Source organism: Drosophila persimilis, unplaced genomic scaffold (genome assembly GCF_003286085.1).
Source record: "Drosophila persimilis strain 14011-0111.01,24,50 unplaced genomic scaffold, DperRS2 tig00000191-arrow-pilon, whole genome shotgun sequence".
In the NCBI taxonomy this organism is placed as follows: Eukaryota; Metazoa; Arthropoda; class Insecta; order Diptera; family Drosophilidae; genus Drosophila; species Drosophila persimilis.
The window spans coordinates 3,717,460-3,738,003 of NW_020825298.1; the positions used below are offsets into that span (position 1 = coordinate 3,717,460).

A 20,544-nucleotide genomic window follows, 5' to 3' on the forward strand; every position below is an offset into this window, starting at 1 on the left:
ACCACGCTTGAATTATAGCCAAAGAGGGTCGACAGATAAACTGCTGGCCAAAGGGATACATCCGCCCACACACAGCGGGTTTTGTGGTTGCACAAAAAACGCTTTCGGCATTTCAATTAACGTTGGTAAATGACATATCTGCTGGGGTTTTTATTGCTTAATTTGGTGCCTGGAAATTCCTTGTTCGGGGAGGAATTATTAAACTACATTTAATCAATGAAAATGGTTATAGATTAAGAGTTTAAGGGCCTTAACCCTTGCCCTTGCCTCGGCTTGGGGCCACTTCTAAAACTCTATTTCGGGTCAGCAGGTGTCAAAATGTTTGTTATCAAGTGACTGCGACTGCGATTCCAGCGAGTGCCAAATCTATAGAACCCTAGCTACGAGGCTCTTGTGTGTGCAAAATGTCAAATTTGAATCTGTCGAATGTGCCACGCCGCCTGGCCCCCGGCACGGCCACACCGGTGACCAGCAGCGGCAGTCGAGGGCCAGGCACAGCGGTGCTGACGGCACGCCTGACCTCGGCCAATACGGTGACCAGCAGTGTGGAGTCCTCCCTGGGGCACTGCGAGCAGGAGCAGGTGCCAGAGTCGAGCCAGATCCCCACCCAGGAGCACCATCATCGGCCCGTGATGGCGGCCACATCCTGTCCGGACTCGCCCATACGACGGGTGTCGTCGAGCTTGAAAAATTCCGCTTTAGATTTCGCCTCACGTTTCTTCAACAAATGCAAAGCGGCCACATTTACGGTGGATGGTGCCACCTATACAATCGGTGAGTGAAACGACAAAAACAAGGGGTATACGGATTAGGGGATCAAGGCCTTCGATCACTGAACGATCGAGCACTCGGGGGACACTGGGGAGTGCCCAGAATCATTGGATTTCCATCTGGAATCTGCCCTTAACTTCCCTCGAATCCAACATACCCTTTCGCCCACTCTGAATACCCTGTAAATGAAACATGAGGTCAACAAGTGTCTGTGGACACAGCGAAACAGCGAGAGAGAGGCGCAAAATAATGGCCCGAGAATGAAGCATTGAAAATTTGTTATTTTGGCATTTCCTCTTTTATTTTATCACCTCTCCCCCCCCTCCACAGCGCCCATGCTCGGCGGCATTGGTGGGCAAGGTCATCGATTGACATTGGCCAGGTGTTTGCTTTCCCTTTCCCTTTCATTTTCGATTTTTCGTTTTCGTTTTCGTTTCTTTATCGATTCGGTTGCAGCAGCAGTAAAATTTGTAATTCAATGTGGTTCCACGACGACATGTCAGAGAGAATGTGTCCTACGTCCCACGTCCTGTGCGCTGTGTCCTGTGTCGTGTGGCGTGTGCGGAGCTGATGGATGAAAGATTGATTGCAATTTAATAAGCTGTTTATGGAGGCTGGCCACAAAGACACAGACGCTCTGAAAGAAAGACAGGCAGCGTATTAAAGGAAGGCGAAATATATTTATTTTTAGACAATTTTCATGTGAAAATTGAACAGATGTTTCAATGCTAGTTCCCTATATTGATTTTAGGCGCTGGAATAATCGATTTGGGAACTAAAAATAAATAACGCAAGCCCCACCTAGACTTTCGCTTGATTAACCACAAATAAACAAGGAATTGGTTCCTGTATTGATGGAGCCACACACTGATTGAAGGAGACATTTTGGCCATTTCTTATTCAATTAAATTCGAGCCGTGAGCCGGGAGCCGAGGGACGAAGGACGAGGGACGTGTGTGTTGGCATAGCAATTGTCGCTGAAATTGGAAACTCACGTGCCAGGCAAAGGGCGTTAAGTGTATCTCAGGTGTCCCAAACAGAAGGCCTTGCCCCCCCCGCTCCCCTGCCAAAAAGGTGGCCTGGAAACCTGCCCCAAAATCCTGCCTTTTCCCACTCCCAGGAGGCGTATTCGTAAACAGATTTTGCTGCCTGTGCGTTTATCTGCCGAAATATCTGCGTGAAATCATCGGCAATATGTAAATTGTCTGCTGTCGAGGCTGAAATGTAGATTGAGAGCAGATGCAAATGCTTTTTTAATTGCTGACTGGCACTGGTTAATGATATATGTATCTGAATCGATAGGTCAATATATGTATCTGTAGCTGTAGCTGTATCTGTACTCCTCTTAACGTATTTTTAATGATGTCAATCGAAGTTTATTTATGGCCCTGCCGTTCCCCGAAGGAGACAAAGCAAAAGATGGAAAATTGCATAGAAGACATCCCTTTTCCCCAAGGAGTCTGTGTGTGTGTGGCATCAATTAAAACTTGTGGAGGCAACAGCAGGGCTCCCTCGTAATGCAATTAAAAGTGCCACCCAAAAGGAGAACCAAAGAAAATTCCAAGCAATTCCCAGGTCCAGTGACAGGCATGTGCGTGGCTCTCCTTCTATTAATAAGCCCCCAGTGCCGGCCTGGAGGCCCAACTTTAATCTTTAATTGTTGATTATGTATGCACGAGTGGCAGGCGGCGGAAGCTTCCACAGAACTGAGCAGCCATGCAACCAACAGGAAACACGGCCCAAGTGCAGTTGGCTGTGTCACCCGCCACTTTAACCACCCATCATCCTGTATCCTTCTCCTTATCCTTCTCCTTCTCTATTCTCTATGCGTTCTCCAGCCGTCGTCTTCGGGGTCTTGTGTACTTTGCTGTTGGCGGAAATTGCATTGTCAACGCTGGCAATGGCAGTACGAAACGTATCTGTAGACCAAGTAGGCACCGGGTCCCAGCTGGCCCTGCAGCACTCACACCTCCCACCTCCTGCCACCCACCTCCTGCCTGATGCACTGATGTCATAGAGCTGTAAATTAAAAATAATGACACAGCAGGTTGGCCAAGCCAACCACGACTTTTCCTGCACTCTTTAGGGACTAAAAGCTAGACCAAAAGCCAGGAAAACGGACCGAAGAGGTGCAGAGGCAGAGTCTAGGATACAGCGTAGAGTATCCCGCAATCAACGCCCTGCAAGTGGCAAATCGGAAACCTCGAGGACATCGTTGCACCTTGATTGCAGGGGCAACAAATCAGAAAAAGGAAAACGGAATAGGAATCCAATCCCGATCCCGATCCCAGGGCGCAATCCGCATTTCCCGAACCCGACATTAATCAAGGCATTAAACGATTGCAATGCCATTTGGCGCTGGCCATTACCAAGACAGAGTCCGTTGATTTAGCTGCCTGTTGCCACCAGTTCCAGTTGCAATCGTTCTACCTGTTGCAATCGAGAATTTATCGATTGGCCAACAGCCAGGAGGGCCAGCAGGGACAATGGGCAACAGGCAACAAGCAGCGACAGGTAGAACCCAATGGAAATCGATTTCACGCTCAAATTGATTTCGTTTTTATTGCTTGGGCATTTAATTTATGTCCTTCCAGCGACAGGACGCGTCGGGCACAAAAGCTGGCTGCCGATGCCAAGGGATAACAATGCCCCGGAGGACACTGCCAGGAGACACGAAATTCTTTGTTGCGATACGCTTTGACAATATTAGCGCTTATAAATTTAAATTGCTTGTACGGTCCGGAGCCCCAGCCCCCCCCCCCCCACGACATGTAAGGAAAACAAGGAAACAACTCCAGTCGGTGGGTGGGAAAACATTCCTTAGGCAGTGGCTGTGGCAGTGCCTGTGGAGGAGCTGACATGGCCCCGACAAGATGTCGTTGTTGCTGGATAACATTGATTTTCTGCTATGCCACCGAATGCCAGCAGCAGACGAAACCAAACCATATCATACCCAAACTCCTCCTCCCCCTCTTGGACTCCCTCCCTCCCCCACACACCCACACACACACACACAGAAATCCATTATTTTGCTGGGTGGGGCAAAAAGTGGATTTGCCACTAACTCGACCTGCCACCTACCACTCTCTATCCTGTTGAGGTTTGCGGGCATATTTTGGCAAAAATGTTTGTGTACCAAGTCAAAACCGGAGTCAGGCGGCCCCCAAGAGGGTATATATGACCTGTCGGCGGGAATGGCAAAGAGTGGAGCTGCCAGAGAGAGTTTATAAACGAAAATATAGCATCGGGAAATCACAGAAACTATCGCAGGTACTGGATATCGATCTACTTTTGCAGTGTGCACGTTTTAGGAGATTAATCGATAATTAATCGATAAAAATCCAGCAAAAAACCCAAATAAATGATCAATTTTATATAAATTTCTATCCAAAGCTGACTTTATCTGAAGACTAATGGATTATTTATCGATAAAATACTAAAAAACACACATAATTAAATTAAATCGATTATTAATCGATAATCTCAATCCACATAGACACATTATTAAACGATAATAGGCATTAAAATCACCCAAAGCTTACTCTATTTAAAGGATCACTTACTTTAATCGATAATTAATCGATAACTCAATTTACTTTCTCTCAACTTTCGCTGGAGAAAGCAGGTCAATTTCCTGCCTCAATTTTCCTACAACACTCCCTAAAAGGTCTCATTTGGGGTATCTTTAGGGTACTGCCCGCTTCCATCATTAGTGGCGCCTCCAAAGCCCTGCACCACGGACGGCAGACTTCCTGTCGGCATCCTTTACTTCCTGTCCTACCCGTCAGCCCTGCTGCTGGCTGGCTGGCTGGCTGGTTGGCTGCTGTTGTCGTTGTCATTTTCAACACCCTGCCACCGCCTTTTGCAATTTGTTTCGAATTTGGCATTAATTTTTCACACGGCACGGGACACAGGAAATTGAAATGTTGCCATAACGGTAGCTCGAAACGTTACGTTACATTACGTTACGTTACGATGATGATGATGCACCATCAAGACAATTTTAGAGGGACTTCTAGCTACCAGCGATGGCTCAGAAATTCAATTAAAAGTTTATTAGTCAAGCCCCCCTGTATGGAAGACGAAGATGAGGTTAACTCTGTGGCCAAAGCTGTGTTAATCGTGTTAAACTACTTAGGGGAAAAGTTTTCGGAGCTCAAACAATATCTGACAGGAGCTCCGCTTACCAGCAGCCCTTCAAGTGCTCTCATAAAGCTGTCAGTTTAGCCGAGGGATAAATGCCTGTTCCTCGCCCCAAAAATATTCTAACAACAAGTTTCCATCTCCGTCGTGTGCCTGCTTTAATGGCGTTTGGCATTCAATTTAATTGCCATCGTTTCCGCAGCTGATTGCTCTCAATTTCCGAGGACCAAGGGCTAGTCCTTGGCGGGTCCTTGGCCAGGTGTTTGGCAAGTCATTTGGTAACTTCAATCAACGGAAATTGAAACGCAAACGTTGAGCGAGGCCCACGCACCGAAGCTCCCCACCCTGTTCCCTCCACAGAGATACATTCTATCCATTCACATTCATGCGGTGGCAGTCTCATTGTTGCTTCTGTTGCCAATCCATCCATCCACCGGCTGCATATTTATTTTATTGCCCCCCCTTCCCTCGGTCCGACCCGGTCCGACCATCACCCACATGAATTTCCAAGTGAGGATAACGAAACGAAACTTTTATCCACCGGAAAAAAGTGAAAAATGTAATTTTAAAAACAACAACCAACTCGATTGGCGTGTGAATGGGTAGCCGAAAACCCATAAAAGAAGACTAAATAACAATAAAATTAAATTGTTGGCATTTCACTAGGGCCCAAAGCCAAAGCCTCAATGTCCACGGTCCACGGTCCAGCGTCCATCGTCCTGTTTTTTCGGTGACAACATTTTTTCGCCAGGGCTTAAAATACGGCAGCACTATTTTAAAAGGCAGACGGAGGGGATCTGTGTATAAAAAACCGACCTGGCACTGCTTTAATTCTGTCTGGATTTAATTAAGAGACAAAATATATTTTTGTATATTTTTTGTAGTCCTGTAAACCTCTTTGTTGAATCCCTTGGGTCTAGATTTGTGGATAAATGGTGTGAAAAAGCAACGAAAACATAAAAACACGAGGCCTTGATGGTTTTTTCACCTTTGCAGTGCCATTTAGAGGCCCTTCCTTGCCTTACAGAATTGTATTCCATATTCCCAGCGTCAATAAGTGAATAAAAATACCATTTATAGTGAAAGTTCATCTCTTCAGGCAGACAGGCAGGCAGGGACAGCCCTCCCACCTAATTGAAATTGTAGTCGCATCATCAATCATATCCACATAACGTATACGCAACGTATGCGCACTTCAGTGGGAGGCTCCTGCCTCGTATCCATGCCCCCCAACCGCAGCCTATGCCCCATATAAATTATTACGACAATCATCGGTGACTTTCATTCTGTCTGAAGGCAGCCCGAAGGAAACGAAAAGAAAATTGGGATGAAAATGTGCTGCCGAACTGAAAAACAATAACACAGCAGGTGATATTTTTTATGGCCATCGCTTCTGTTGCCTTTTTTTCTGTGCTACTTTTTATGGCTTTCTGAAGGAAACGTGCCAAAGATGTTGCCACTGTTCTGTGTTCTGGCCATTCATTAGGGCCCTGCCTTTGCCTTTGCCTCAGTTCCTTTTCCTGGATGTGGCTGCGTCAAATTTAATTTAAAGTAAAATCCCCGCCGGAAATGCACTGCTGCCGGAATGAGGAGCATGTCCTGCTTCCAGCACTTAGCGCGCCAGTGCTTATTGAATCTGCCACCTGGACCTTCCTGCGGGGCAACACAAGACATCACCACGAGTATCGGAGACTGAATAAACGAGCTTATCACTCTGCCACGCGACCTCCAGGTTCTTGCATAATTTGTAGCCGCAGGGCAGCCTCCGCCGCCCTCCCAGATGCCTCTCTTCCTATCAGGCCTTAGCTGTATAATGTCCCAAAGATAGTTTAGAACTTTCAGCTCGAGGAATATTCCTCTTTTCTTGTGGTTTCACCAACTTGTTGTGACCCGCGGACTGGGTTTTCCATGGGTGTGTCGTCCCCAGCGGAGAACGTCATTGCCATCGCACACGCTACAGGATTGGGTGGTTTTTTCTTTGCTTTTTTCAGGGGCGTGTCAGCCAAGTTAGTGTGAGTTTTTGGCCTGGGCTTTAGTTTGTTTATTGCCCAACCCGCAGTTTTGTTCTAGTTTTTTTGTTTGTTGTTTCTTGTGTCCCTGCTGCCTCGCTGTTCTTTCTTGTGTGGCAGATAAAAATCTACTAAACTTGGCGCCGCGTAATTGAAAGGGCGAATGGTTGCACGTTTTTTTTCGGGTGGGATTTGGGGAATGTCGGAAAATATTTACATTGAGCGAAACCATGTGATGAATGTACGAGTTTTCGAAGAGCAGAAGTCGTACATCACTTGAAGAGTATTTAAAAAGAGATCCTTTAGTTTATCGGATTAATTTACTCATAGAATCAGAGGAAACCAAAAAACTTGTACTTGCAAGCTTCATGTTTCTTCTAGCTAAAAGATACTCTTGTATCTGAGAGTTATGGCCTCTCCTCCACCTGCCAGCATCTCCACATAAATTACGGGAATTTCCTTCCCCACTTTCACCTAAAGTTCTTCTATTTTCTCTTAAATTTCTATACAAATTAATTACAAAACAGAAAATGCATAAAAAAGAACGAAAGAATAGCCATAAAAAGCTACAAAGACTGCCAAGACGTGGCTCAACTTTCGTTTTCTCCCTCTCTCTATCTTTGGCGCTGTTTTTGCTCTCGCCTTTATCGCCATCTTCATTTTGTTGTCACACACTGCGTATACGTGGCGTTTTTCCTGTTGTCTTTCATTTTTTATGGAGCACAAATCAAATTTATGCGCTGGTCAACAATTTTGATGGCCCCTCTCCCCATATCTCATCGCTACACCCCCCTGGACCCCCGCCTGCCACTGGCTACGTGTTTGGAAAATTGATTCGACTGCTCTGCTGTTATTATTACTTCTACTCGTATTTCTGCGTTATTTGTAGATACATTTGAATAGATATACGACCCAAAATGATTCCTATTCCTATTCCCATTTCCATTTCCGTTTGGCTGTGGCTCTGTTGCCGTAACTGCTGCCTGATGCACAAATTGAAATTGAATTGCAAACTTTAAAAAAAGTTTATGGCCCAAACGAGGCGGGGTCCTGCAGCGCACTTAACCGGGGCTAAAAGAGGAAAGACTCTCTGTGTGTGCGAGATTCCTGTTGAGCTACAAAGTTGTACTGTGCCCGGCCCTGCCCTGTCCTTCGTCCTCCGCCTCTCTCTGGGAAGTTTTATGTGGCCCTCCAGGACTCTTCCAGTTTTGGCTTTGGCCCATGTCTAACCTTTCGTATCTTTACCTCTTACACTCGCACTATAGCACTTACAACGTCTATATTTGTTTCTGTTTCCACACAAAATTTCATTTTTATTGTTGACTGCACACTCAATTACTTATTTATTTACTTTTTCTCTGCTCTATTTCTATTTCTATTCCTCTCTTAGTCCGCAACTAGACAAATGTCCAGCAAATGATTCTGATTCTGATTTGATTTGTTTTGTAAACCCAAAGAAAGGAGAGAAATGCAGAGGGCACGGCGATTGAGCTGCTCTAATGATATGTGGGTTATTAGGCAGTCGAAGAACTACAGACCAATGAAGCGATTAAGGGAAAACTTTCCCTCGAAAGGCCACAGCCTTTGAGCTTATACAGGGTGTTCCAGGGTTCCTCAAAGTACTCAACTTTATGGGGGGTCATCTACTCTCCCATCAATCACCCTGTACAACGGCAGTGCCTTAGCCCCAGCTTTTGGGCAGTAAATCATGCATGAACAGAGAGACTCACTCACTTTTTTCCCCAGCTGTCAGGCTAGTGGGCAAAGGCTTGCATGGAGCAAGGATACATGTTTATCCCCTTTCCGCAATCCTCTTTCCCTTTGTCAGTGACTCCTGCTGTGTGTGTGTGTGTGGACCAAAGTGCATGGGAATTCTGTTTACTTTTAAGCAGGAGACTTGACCCAGGGAATGCCTCAACGAATCCATGATTACATCTGGGCCTCTGCCCTGCCATCGATGAGCACACGCATAAATAATCAAGAAAAAAAAGAGATGCGTTGAATGCCGAAATGTTAAACAAATCAACGAACCATCTGCCATGCAAGCGAATTAAATCTCCTCTCAATAATTCAGCGGAAAAATGTATGAACTTTTTTGTTCGAAAATTAACTCAATCTTTCCATGTAAAAAAGGCATCTCTCTTCCATATTTCATATGCAGAAAATACTACATGGAAAGGCGAAATGAAATGTTGTCGCTTCCTGGTAAATATTTAATATCTTTTCCGTATAACGGAAGGGAGAACCGAACCCTGCGTTCTGCAGGATGGTTCCGGGGCAAGGCACTTGAGGCAAACTAATTAGAAGTAAAAATATACCAGAGTGCTCGGCCTGCCCTTCAGTTTGTAACTGAATGAAATGCTCTCCTGCATCCCTTTGGTTGCTTGGTCGGTTGGTCGCTTGGTCGCTCTTTAGAATTAAGTCCAATAAAGCTTAAAGGCCAGGTGGCATGTGGCATGTGGCATGTGTGGGGGCGACGGGACCTTTTGCTCGTCAGGTGAATTGCTGGCAAGTGTCTGGCAGCTCTTTAACACCCACTTTACATGGGTACCAGGTCCCAGGCCCCCTGCTCTAGCCCAGGACTTTTAAGTGCATTAATACATAAAGTTGCCCTGGTGCTCCTCCTCCTCCTCCTGCCCCTCCCTGGTGCTCTCTCGCCTCATAAAGTCAAGTGCGACAGAAGACTGAGATTTCAGAAAATGAGTGGGTGAGAACTCTGCATTCCTCACGTAGAAGCATCAACATCAGCTGTGAAAAAGCTGTCCCAGACTCTGAGCGTCCCTGGCATGGCACTCGGATTCAGATTGGATTGCAGCTGGCAGTTTTACAGGCCATGGTCCTTAATAAAACTTTTATATTGCATGCCAATTCAGCAACAGAGAAGTGAAAAAGAAAGGAAAAGGAAAGGAATGGCAAGGAACGGAAAGGAAAGGAAAGGAACAAAAGCAAAGTTCTGTGTAAGGAAAAATGTGATACTCTTTTGTTGAAAGTTGGAAGAAAACAACAATCCATCAAGGAATCTTTAAACTTTCGAAAGCATATTACAGGGTACTCCACATCCTGCCATAGCACATCCTTGTATGAGCAAGAGGCCTGTTGGCAGACCCCTTTTTTTTGACAGCCTTTAAAGTCTCGATAAAATTAATTCAAATTCTTTCCTGACAGCGAAATCGATGAAGGAGAGGAGCGGAGCGGAGCGGCAGGATACAGGCCTGCTCAGCATATCCTCTCGCAGTCAATTCAATTTAGACCATTTGCATGTTATAGCCACCAATGGGAGGAAGTGCAGCAAAGTGGCAAAGTGTCTGGCCAATTGCCTTTAAATGTTCCCCCAGCAAATATTGATTTATGCCACTGCTGCCTCCTGTATCTGTATCTGTATCTGTGCCTCGGCTCTACATTCTCTCTGTCTCTGCCTCTGCCTCGTGCTGTAGAAAATCGAAATATGAGATCCCAAATCCAGCTCTCTTGCTCACCTTTTTGTGCTGTGCCACTGACGCTGACGGCGCTTAAATCCTTTGGGGGTTGGGGCTTGGCTGGAGTGGAGTGGAGCCTCCACCCTGGTATGCTGCAACGGGATTAACATTTGTGATTGGAAAAAGGGGGAACAGGAAACAGTCACGCATCAGAGCAGTCTCAGGACTCCTCTGGCTCCTCTGGCTCCTCTGGCATTGTGTCCACAGCTGACAACGAAGCCGTACAATTGGCCAGCAATTGTTGCTGCTTAGATTGTCATTGTGGCAGCCATCGTTGTTGCTGTTGCTGCTGTTGCTGCTACCAATCGAAACGTGGGTGGACACGGACATGCGGTTTCCTGTGGCATTGGCAGGCGCTTGGCAAATGAGATTGCCACAAGGGGCACACTGGGCCAAAGAAGTTCCCATTGACTTGTGGCAGTGACAGTGACTGGTGACAGTTTTGCTCATTTCAACTTCACTTCGGTTTTGGGCAAATGGCTGCTTAATTGTTTGTCTCTCTGGCATATCGTTTGTTGACAACAGACTGTCCGAAATGTTGTGGTTACTTAGAAGAGTTCTGATGACATATATATGACTCGTATTGGTAGAGTAGAGTAGAGCAGAGTCGAGGAAATAGTCGTGATGTTCGTGGGGATAGTTGTATCTATTAGAGCCCTGGCTACTGGATGAGTAGTGGCATTGGGTAGTCCCTTTCTGCGATCAGTTGGGCACCGCCTCTCAGTTCTTGGATTGCTTCTATAATGAATTCTTTGCTCTTCAAGGAAAGCCACAAAACCTTCGCTGAAAACCTGCCTGTGAGAGACAGAGCTGATTGCCAGGTGCTTTTATATAGGGAATCTGAGAATGGAATTCATTATACGGAAAATTCGTAGTCTAGACTTCATTTTTGCAGAATTTAGCATTGCACTGTTCTGGAAATAAATTCGTTATATAGAACATTTCGTTGCTTGAAAGTTCGACTGTGCAGCCATACCAGAGATCGGCAAAACTCAAACTCAGCGTTGATTAAGCGCTACTTGCGGTGGATCATTTTTACTCAATCACTCACTCAAATCACCTCAAAATGCCTGTCGGGTCTTTCCACAATTTCCTTAAATAATGGCCAGTGGCGCAGAGTAACGTAAACCCACCAACATTGTTTTCTATTTGCTTTGCCCACTGTACCAAATCATTGCTTTACAGCATTTTCCCACGCGCGGCAGCAGCCGTTCACTCGCCTCTCTTTCCACCTTTTTCGTTCCTGCAGCTCTATCGCGCTTTATCATTCGTTTATTCTCGGCTAAGCTGCAGCCCGAGCTGCTCTAGCGCTCTCCTTTTGTGGCTTTTTTTCGCTCTCTCAATGTCGTTAGGGCACGGACGCTTCGGTTCGCTTGCTCTCGGTCCGCATCGAGCTGATCTTCGTTGCCATCAGAATCGCATTGTTGTTCATCACACACATACCAGCATACAAACATACATACTTTCGCTTTCGTCTGCCCATAAATAGCAATATACATACATATGTACATACGCGTACGTCAGACGTCGGTCTACATATAACAATAAATTGTGCCTCTTATTTAAGTCAAGCTTCAACTGCTGGAAGGGGGATTTCGGCTCTGGGAGTTCTCGCGCGCTGAGCCCACGAATAAAATCAAACGAGTGGACTTTGCTCTTTTCGTTTTTACTCCTATATACATATATAATCTATACGATCATTGTTGAGCCGAAGTGAAGTGGAAGCCGCAAGACAGACACTGTTGGAGAGATTTAAAAGCAACAGCGAACATTTGTACTCTTGCTAGTGGGCATCCGTGTGGGTTTTTGCATTCAACCAAGCTCTATACATGTGCACGCATACACAGACCCATGAAGACTTCTTCCTGGAACTAGGATGTTGAGGGTTTTCTTCGGAGAACTTCAAAATAATCTGCCTGATTTGTATCTTTCTCCGAACAAGTACTTCCAAGAAGAAAACAAACAAACTCTTGAGTGTTTCCCAAGAAATATATGAATCTGTATGTACGAGTAGCTACTCCAAGAGCTCTCCCCCCTAATTGTGGCTTGTACTTCTCCTTTCGTTACGCGTATCGCATGTCTGGCTGCACTATTTGTGCACTATTGTGGCTCGTTCGCATACCCCGCCTGATTTATGCCCTTGGATAAGCATGCAAATGACCCGACTTTCGGCATAAATTGTTGCTATATTTTTTAATTATTAAACAACGTCGCGGTCTGGCCAGTTATGAGCCGCCGCCGGCCAGGACGCGGGTCGCAGGACGCAGGACGTCAACGAACTTGCTCATTACGGCAGAGGGCCCGGCCCGGCCCGGCCTGGACTCGGGCCCGTCCGGAGAGTGAAAGCAATCAAAAGTTTTCTTCTATATTTTTGGGTAAAAAAGTTTCCCTCCCGTCAATTACATGACTTTTGGGTGTGGCTTAAGTTTTCCTGCTGTAAGTCCTGTTTCTGCTGCTTTATTTGTCAATGACTTTTACTCTTTAACTGTCGGCTGTAGAGCAATTCCCCGGGGGTGCCAGTGGGGCGCCCGGAGACATGTCCTTAATGTGGCACGCCTTAAGCTTTGGGATTGTCCTTGACATAATTTACAATTTCAATAACATTTCTTGTACGCAGACCGTGTGCGTGTCCCGGCAGCTAGGAGGATGTCGGGCAATTTATTTAAGCATTATCCTTTTGGCACAACTCCTTGGCAGCGACAGGGACCCCAACCCCAACCCCAACAACGACCCGTCGTAAGTCGCCATCATCATTGTGATGATGGTGTGATGGCAGAGAGCTGCAGATGGAGATGGAGATTGAGATGGAGATGGAGATGTGGCTCGGGCATTTGTCATCATTAAGACTGGTTTGCCAGGCTCAAAATTAGTCCTGCCAACGGTCCTGCCGGACACGATTTATGCGTGTGCAGTAGTTTTCTCCCCAAGAGTCACGCCCCGTCGTTTGTCCGCTCCTTATTCTGGCTGTTGTTGCTGCTGCTGCTGCTCCTCATTATGGCTTAAAAAATGTTGAGCACGTCGACGCTTGTTTGCATGGAAATCGTCCTCGTTCTTGCCGTCGTCCTCGCTCTCATTCTGGTCCTCGGACAGCACTTGAAACAGGTCGCTTAGGTCCAAGTCTAAGCCACCAGCCACCACCACCAAAGCCACTTGATAGTCAGGCGCTGACATCTCATTATGGTTGTCTACCCGTCAACAGTGCGTATGCGTGATGTCTTCTTTCCTTTGCCCGCCCCAAAATCCCCTCCCTTCGGGGTGGGTGGCGTTCATGTGTAAGCAAACTGTCTACAACGCGAATTATTCTTATGTGCCATTGAGGACCAATTTCTGTGTGTGCCACAAACACACACAGAAAACATTTACAGGATCTGGGGACAAATTTAAATCTCTATCAATTTTCGTCGCGCAGGAGGAGTGGCAGACATGGAAAGGGTTGTACTTTACTCTTAGATGTTTCCTTTTATGTGGAGTATTTATCAATGGTAGATATTTCCTTGGTCTCTCGTTGGAGAAAGTCCTTTTGAATTTATTTTGCTTGTACTTGATTCAATTGTTGGGGCAAACAATTGTCTGCCTGTGGAAGAGGCCAATAAATCCTATTTAAATGTTCATAAATTATCAAAAGGAAAATCAACTTCATTTCGATTGTGTTTAGAGAATAATCAAGAGAGACATATCCATCAGGATATTTTGAAATGTTGTTTATTGGTAAAAATATTATTCAGAAATCACAATCCGTAGCCGTAAATGAATATTTCAAGAGTTTCTTGTAGGTCTTACTGGTTTTCTTCTACTAAAATTACAATTTTAAGGTACAGATATGTAAAAACGATGTTTTTTCTGTATATCGTGCTTTGATATCCATGAATGAGAGCCTTCAGAGGCCTTCGAAAAACACCCCAAAGCGATTTCCTTATTCAGAGTCGAAAATTGTTCTTTTTCAAGATTGGATATCTCTCGATTCTTAAAGTTTTCTCCTTTGTCTTCAACGAGATTAAGATAATGAATGTTTGTTCTAGAGTTTTTTATGATTCAAAGTCCAATCTCCCAGCAGTGCTGTCTGCTCAGCCTCCCAGCATACATTCTCTTTCATTTGGCTCTGAGTGCAGTGAAGTCAATCATGGCCCACTTGACCACAAAGCACTAAATCACTTTGAATGAGCTTTGAGCCTCGATTCTGGCTATTGGCCAGGCTGGGCTGGGCTGGGCTGGTTCCGAGTCCACTTATCAGATGTTTATCTTGGCAGGGGAATACCAGAGAGGGAGTTCGGCTCTCTGTAATGTCCTGTCCTGTCCTGCACGCTGACAGCGACATTTACATAGCCGGCAGACGAAGGAGTCGTCCTGAAGAGGGGAGCGGGGCAAAATCAATTGCATTGTTACCCAGGGAGCAGTAGGAGCAGCAGCTGTAGAGGAGGCCATTGACAGCACATTAACCCACAGACACAGACAAGGACACGGACACGGACAGACAAAGTACACAAAGACGCATGCATTATTTATTAGCATTTTCCGCTCCAAAGACAAAGCGAGCGAAAAATGTGTTCAGAGAGACAGAGGAAAAGCCTCGACACAACAATGAATCCTAAGAGGCGCTGGAGCTGCCGAAAAAGTGCTCAATCAGCAGGTCGAATGAATCGCTGACTGACTTCGTTCCTACGCACGAATTGACACTTGAGATGGATTAGCATGACGCCTGAATGGGCTGCGGGGCTGAGACCCTGGAGAGACACAGAGACAGAGAGAGAGAGAGACACTGAGACCCCGAGATACTGATGGAAAGAGACAGCACTAATGCTGCCCTAAATCAAAAGTCACACTCGAGAGTAAGTGAAATATATTTCACATTTTCCAGGGGGTTGTTTAAAAGGAGAAGGGCCCCTTAAAATCTACTAAAAAGGGGCCCTATAAAATGTCGGAGGGAAGCAGAATCAGTCGTCCTTTCATTACTTATTCCCTTAAAGAAGTAGGTCCTTATAGGCTGTATGGTAGATGATAAAAATTATTCCAAAATCCCAATCTTCCTCCTTTCCTCTATAACCATTTGGCTTTATTTTGGTAGATGGAACATTTTCTGCTAAAGTTTTCAATAATTTAAATATAAATTATAAAAGTTTCCGCTCTTTCGCCTCTAATTACGACGGATTAACGACAATTTGTGCTGTCCAGGATGGCCAAGGATCCTTCTTCTCTGCCGCTAAACCTTTTGTTATCCCTCATGGCCCGACGAAACAGGACAGCAAACCAGAAACCATTATATCAAAGTGCTGCCACAATTCGTGTCTTGTGGCCGCAGTTCGGGCGTTAAATTAGAACAGCTGTTTTGCTCCGCGGAATGGCTGTGGCTCATTTAGTCGAGGGCTGCGGCCCTTGAAAACTAACCACTTTCCGCCTCCTTTTGCCTGCAACCCCCCCCGAAAAATCTTTTAGTACCTCCTCCATTCCGGGCGCTTTTCATTCGCCTTTCATTCCGGCTGGTTCCTGCTCCGCCGTCAAGCTATTTCCCGTTTCCGGCAGTTCCGCCTTTTGCCTTCTGATACCGCAGCGTCACAGCAAGAACAACAATTACGCAGCATTTTGGCCCATTATTCTGTAAATTATGAATTAGCTGGAAGAGTGCTACCTTTCAGAGTATCCTTTCAACTGCTGTCTGTCTTTGACTCGGAATCCCGGCTCCCCCGGCTCCCCCGCTCCCCCGTGGCCAATGCTTAATCCTAAGTGAGTTTTCCATTTTCCCAGCAATCCACTGTCGGCGTTGATTTAAAATTAACGAAAATCCAAACCATAAGTAGATGTACTCGTGTCCTTGTCACTCCACGGGTTCGTCCTGTGTGCTCTCTCTCTGTGTGTGTGTGGGACCATGTTAAATGCTCTGTCATACATCAAAATTATGTCGGCATTTATTAATGAACTGTAAATGTGATTGATGCCACGGGTCGCTGGTGCGTCTGCCGGAGGCTGCTGCTGCTTGTTCATCATTTTCATTTCGTACTCGTCTGCGGCTCTCGACATTAATATATAGAACACTTTAAATTGTATTGCATGCAATTTGTTTCATCTAGAATGAAGCAGAAAGCAAATGAACTCGAGGCACCCCTCCTCCGCCCCCCATTTGTCTGTCTGAGTGGCTGTCTGCAGAGCAGCTTTGCGTCTTGTTTTGGGAGTACAAGCGCCCAGGGAAGATAGAAATGATTGCAGGAGGACCTGGTATCCCTAATAAATTCCTTCGATCACTTAAGGACCGCATCTGACGCTGAATCGGCTATAAAAAGCCTGTAAAAAGAAGGTATTTCTTTGCCTTGACATGACAATTTTTTGAGTGCAAATTTCTCAAAAAAAAGTTCCACTAAATGACTGTTGATGGGCAGTAGAATTAGAAACTTGGCCTCCAGTGGTACAGAAGCATGCAACAACCTGCCACCCACCCGGACAAGCGAAAACCTTCGCCTTTTTTCTGACTTCTTTTGGACAAAAGGAACCCATCAATTGCAGGCTTGGCTGCAGAGCCTGTTCCTCTTTCAACTAATGAAAGACACTGCGTTGAACCAGCTCCTTCCATTAGAGGGACGTTTGCTGCAACGCTCCCTGGAGCGCTCTTTTTTCCGTACGCAGAACCCAATGAATATTGCAAAGCCATCTATACGGAGCTTGGACCTTCGCTTTCTCTTCTTTATATATTTTTCAGTGTTTGCTAGAGAGAAGATTTGAAGCTTGCACTGTCTTAATTAGTATACACCCAATTATTGATCTTAAGGTCGAATACCCACGAGCAGGCAGATCCCCTACTAATACCCCAAAGGTCAACAAGTCACGTGCATTGGCTTACAGTCTTATGATTAGAGCTGAGAACACAATTAGTCATTTGTGTAGTCAGTCTGCAATTATTTTGTACTTAGCCATGAGGTGTTCCCTTTTCGAGGAATTGCGCAAGAGACACAACAAGAAAAATGTATAATTAATGGCACTAGACATCCTGCTCGAGGATTATTAATAAAGATGATTACGACGCAAACATTTATTAAGTTATTCATTTAATACTTCCGCCTGTAGGCTCGAAGGTGAAACAGGACTCGTTCCCTGAGCTCTCTGTATCTACGCTCCCTTCCAGCCACTGTTCCGTTTCTTATTTCCCATTTGCATGCCAATGGAATATGCATGAATACACAGACCGAGGAGTGGATCCCAAAATCAACATAAAACCTGACACGAATCCCAATCTGTGGCCTGCAACAACTGCAGAACAATGTCATTGCCAATGCCCCGAACAATGCAGTTCATTTGGCTTAAAAACTTCCACTCCTTCGGTCTGTCTGGCACGGTCTGTAGGTTTTTGTATGGCAGTGTAATTAAAGCCAATTAGGCAAATCATTAGAGCGCAAACACAGGATGAACAGGAAAAACAACAATAAACAACAGACAAAAGGATGGTCGAGTCCTAGTGTTGTCTCCTGGCGGTAGATAGAATCTGGCCAGAGAACTTTCATCAACCAGCACCTGAGAGTACGTCGAGTCCCTGGCTGAGACAGGGGCTGGGGACTGGGGGCTGGGGCAAGGGATTTGGCTTGGATTTTGGGGGTGTGCAGCATTAAAAGTGCATTACAACAGCTGCCATGGAAGGTTGCTGGGGAAATGCAGAAGGAAAAGCTGGAAAAACAACAGACAACAAACTAAGTGGAACAGATTGCAGCTGAAGCAACTGAAGGACCCACTCAGCCACTCACCCTTTCACCCACCCATCCACCCTTCCACCCTCTTGGGACACACACAATTTAAATTAATTAAGTTGCCGCCTGGGAAAAATGGGCGTGGGAGATTACGGAGAAGAGAGGGAGACTGGGAGACAGGCGGACAGAGACATCTGCCAGAGACTTAAGACAGTCAGTTGTCCCCAGGGGCGACCTCCTGCTTTAAATGCAGTCAATGTATTCGTTAAGCATACGCACCGTGGGCCGACATTGTCTTCAGGCTGAGGGACGGGAGAGGCAACGATAATGGCTGCTTTAGCACCTGACATAATTAAACAATCAGCTGTAGCCCGTAGCTAGGACCATGGGGGGGGGGGGGGGAGAGAGAGTCTGAAAGGATTGGATGTCAGTTTCATAATGCGCGCCGCTTGACCTTCGCCGGTGGGGCGTGAAGTGAATCCAAGAATCCAGCAAGACGGATGTGTACACAGCGCCGAGCATTGTCGGCAAGGACTTGGGATATACAAACACTGGTGCAGGGCTACACTGAAAGGAATAGAAATGCAAGAAGGATCCTTGAGATAGTCCGAATAATAGAATTTTACAAGAAGGCGCCTCTCTAAAAATTGAAGCTTAAGACGAGTGAAGATGTATCGCCCTTCAAATCAACTCTTTCTCTCTCTTGCCGATCGTTTCTTGCAGTGCACACACACATACTCGTAATGACACACGTACTACACACATGTATGTGTTGGCGGAGGGCACTAAAATGCGCTTATGAGTTTTTGCGGCTGGCGCAACAACAGCAACACCAGCAACAACTTAAATATGCAAATATTTGCACAATGGCAATGCAAAGACGAGCTGGGAGGAACTACAACAAGGAGAGATAGTGAGAGGGGGTGGGGAGGAAAGGACCCTGTGATGATGACACACAACACCACAAACTCTCGTCGTCATGTGGCATGTGGCCGGGTCGGGACAGAACGCCACTTGGCCGCGTCAAAAGCTCGAATCCATCCAACCGTTTATGATTTACTATATACTTATTATCCCCAAGCCGCCATCACACATCCTTCCTGTCCATGGCTCAAACCCCCAGCTAGCCCTCACTATCCATGGCCCCGACACCTCCCCTGCCATGGCTGGGGGCTAGACCCCTCATTTTGTGGCTTCATTTCGGGCCAAAAGGGAAATGAAATTGAAACATTTTTATGAACATTAAAATATCAATTTGGATGGGGGAACACACACACATAATGGCGGCAATTAAGGCGGATTAGATGATGAGATTTGGCCCTATGATGGGTGGTGCGGTGGTTGACGGGGGGTGCTGATTCCTTATCTTATCTTGTTATCAGTGCCTGCCTCTTAAGAGAGTGGCCAAAAATGCAAAGAGAAACGAGAGCTTTCATTAGCATTCGATGGCTTCTCTGGCTGCTGCTCTCTCTCGCTCTGAGTGCAGCTTTTCACCACCTTTTATAAAAGCTCGCAGGAAGCTCTTTTTTTGTTTGCCTCAACGGCCAACAGCTGGCGCCACTTGAGTGGGTTGCAAATTGCGATAAAGTTTTAAGTTTTTCTTTGGGATGATAGTGGATGAAGGGGGAGAGGGGCTGAAACCCTTATAGTTTTATTTTATTCGAATACTAGAGGGAAAGTGCCCTGAGAACTTGCTCGAGCGCCAACCCCCGCTCGCGCCGGTGTTTTCTTTTATAAGTAGAAAGATGTTTTTCATCTGTCAATGAATAAGAAACATCTCTAGTGAAATTAAATAAGAGGTAGTAATATATTTGAGAAGAAGTAATTGCTGCCATATTTTAGCCATTTTATTCATTTAGGACCCATAAAGAATATTCCAAGTGTCACTTTTCAGTGTCACTTTGTCTAAGAACCCACACCAATCTCTACAATCTTTAAATGGTCTTCCAGCTCCTCTAGCCCAAAGCCAACTACTGGGTGCTTATAAAAGCCAGCCCGAAGCCACTCCCCCAGTTTTCAACCACATCCAAGAGGCGGCCGCGGCGGCGCACCTATTTGAACGGCTCTTAGCTCCCCGTTGACAATCGGAGCGATAACAAAAACCCGAATACCGTTAACCCCACTGTCAGACGTGCTGTCAGACGTTTAGGCGATGGCCAAAGAGCGATATGGCAACGCTGAGACGATGGCGATGGCGATGTCACCCCTGGGTGCTGTGCCGAGGCTCGCTCTCATTAGGCAAAACATTGAAAGTTGTTAGGCGGCGAACCCGATCGCCACAATTTGTATCGCCCGCTGATCGGTTGGCTTATTGAATTAAATTTAATTGGCGCCCTGGTAAACAGTCACTCAGTCGGTCGGTCGGCCAGTCCGTCCGTAAGGCTTCTCCCGATCCGCAAACACGCGTTACATTGCCTTATAGTTGCGCACTCCTCACGTGCCCCTCGCTCCTCGTGCCACCCCATGTCGATCTGCGCATGC

The 20,544-nt window shown here is 46.0% G+C and overlaps 1 protein-coding gene across 5 annotated transcripts in view; it reads left to right on the forward strand.

The window, feature by feature from the left end:
- The window catches only part of LOC6595489 (calcium/calmodulin-dependent 3',5'-cyclic nucleotide phosphodiesterase 1), a 115,330-nt gene that overhangs the window by 29,236 nt on the left and 65,550 nt on the right, over positions 1-20,544 (forward strand). For 2 of the 5 annotated variants that reach the window (XM_026989018.1, XM_026989019.1), the window contains exon 1: positions 390-774. The exons of 1 other annotated variant lie outside the window; for it this stretch is intronic. In XM_026989018.1, the coding sequence (XP_026844819.1) occupies positions 405-774 (370 nt within the window). In that variant the 5' untranslated portion in view covers positions 390-404. Of the gene's footprint in view, positions 1-386; positions 775-20,544 lie in introns of those variants that run through there. 2 more of the 5 variants (XM_026989021.1, XM_026989015.1) reach the window with 2 other exon arrangements.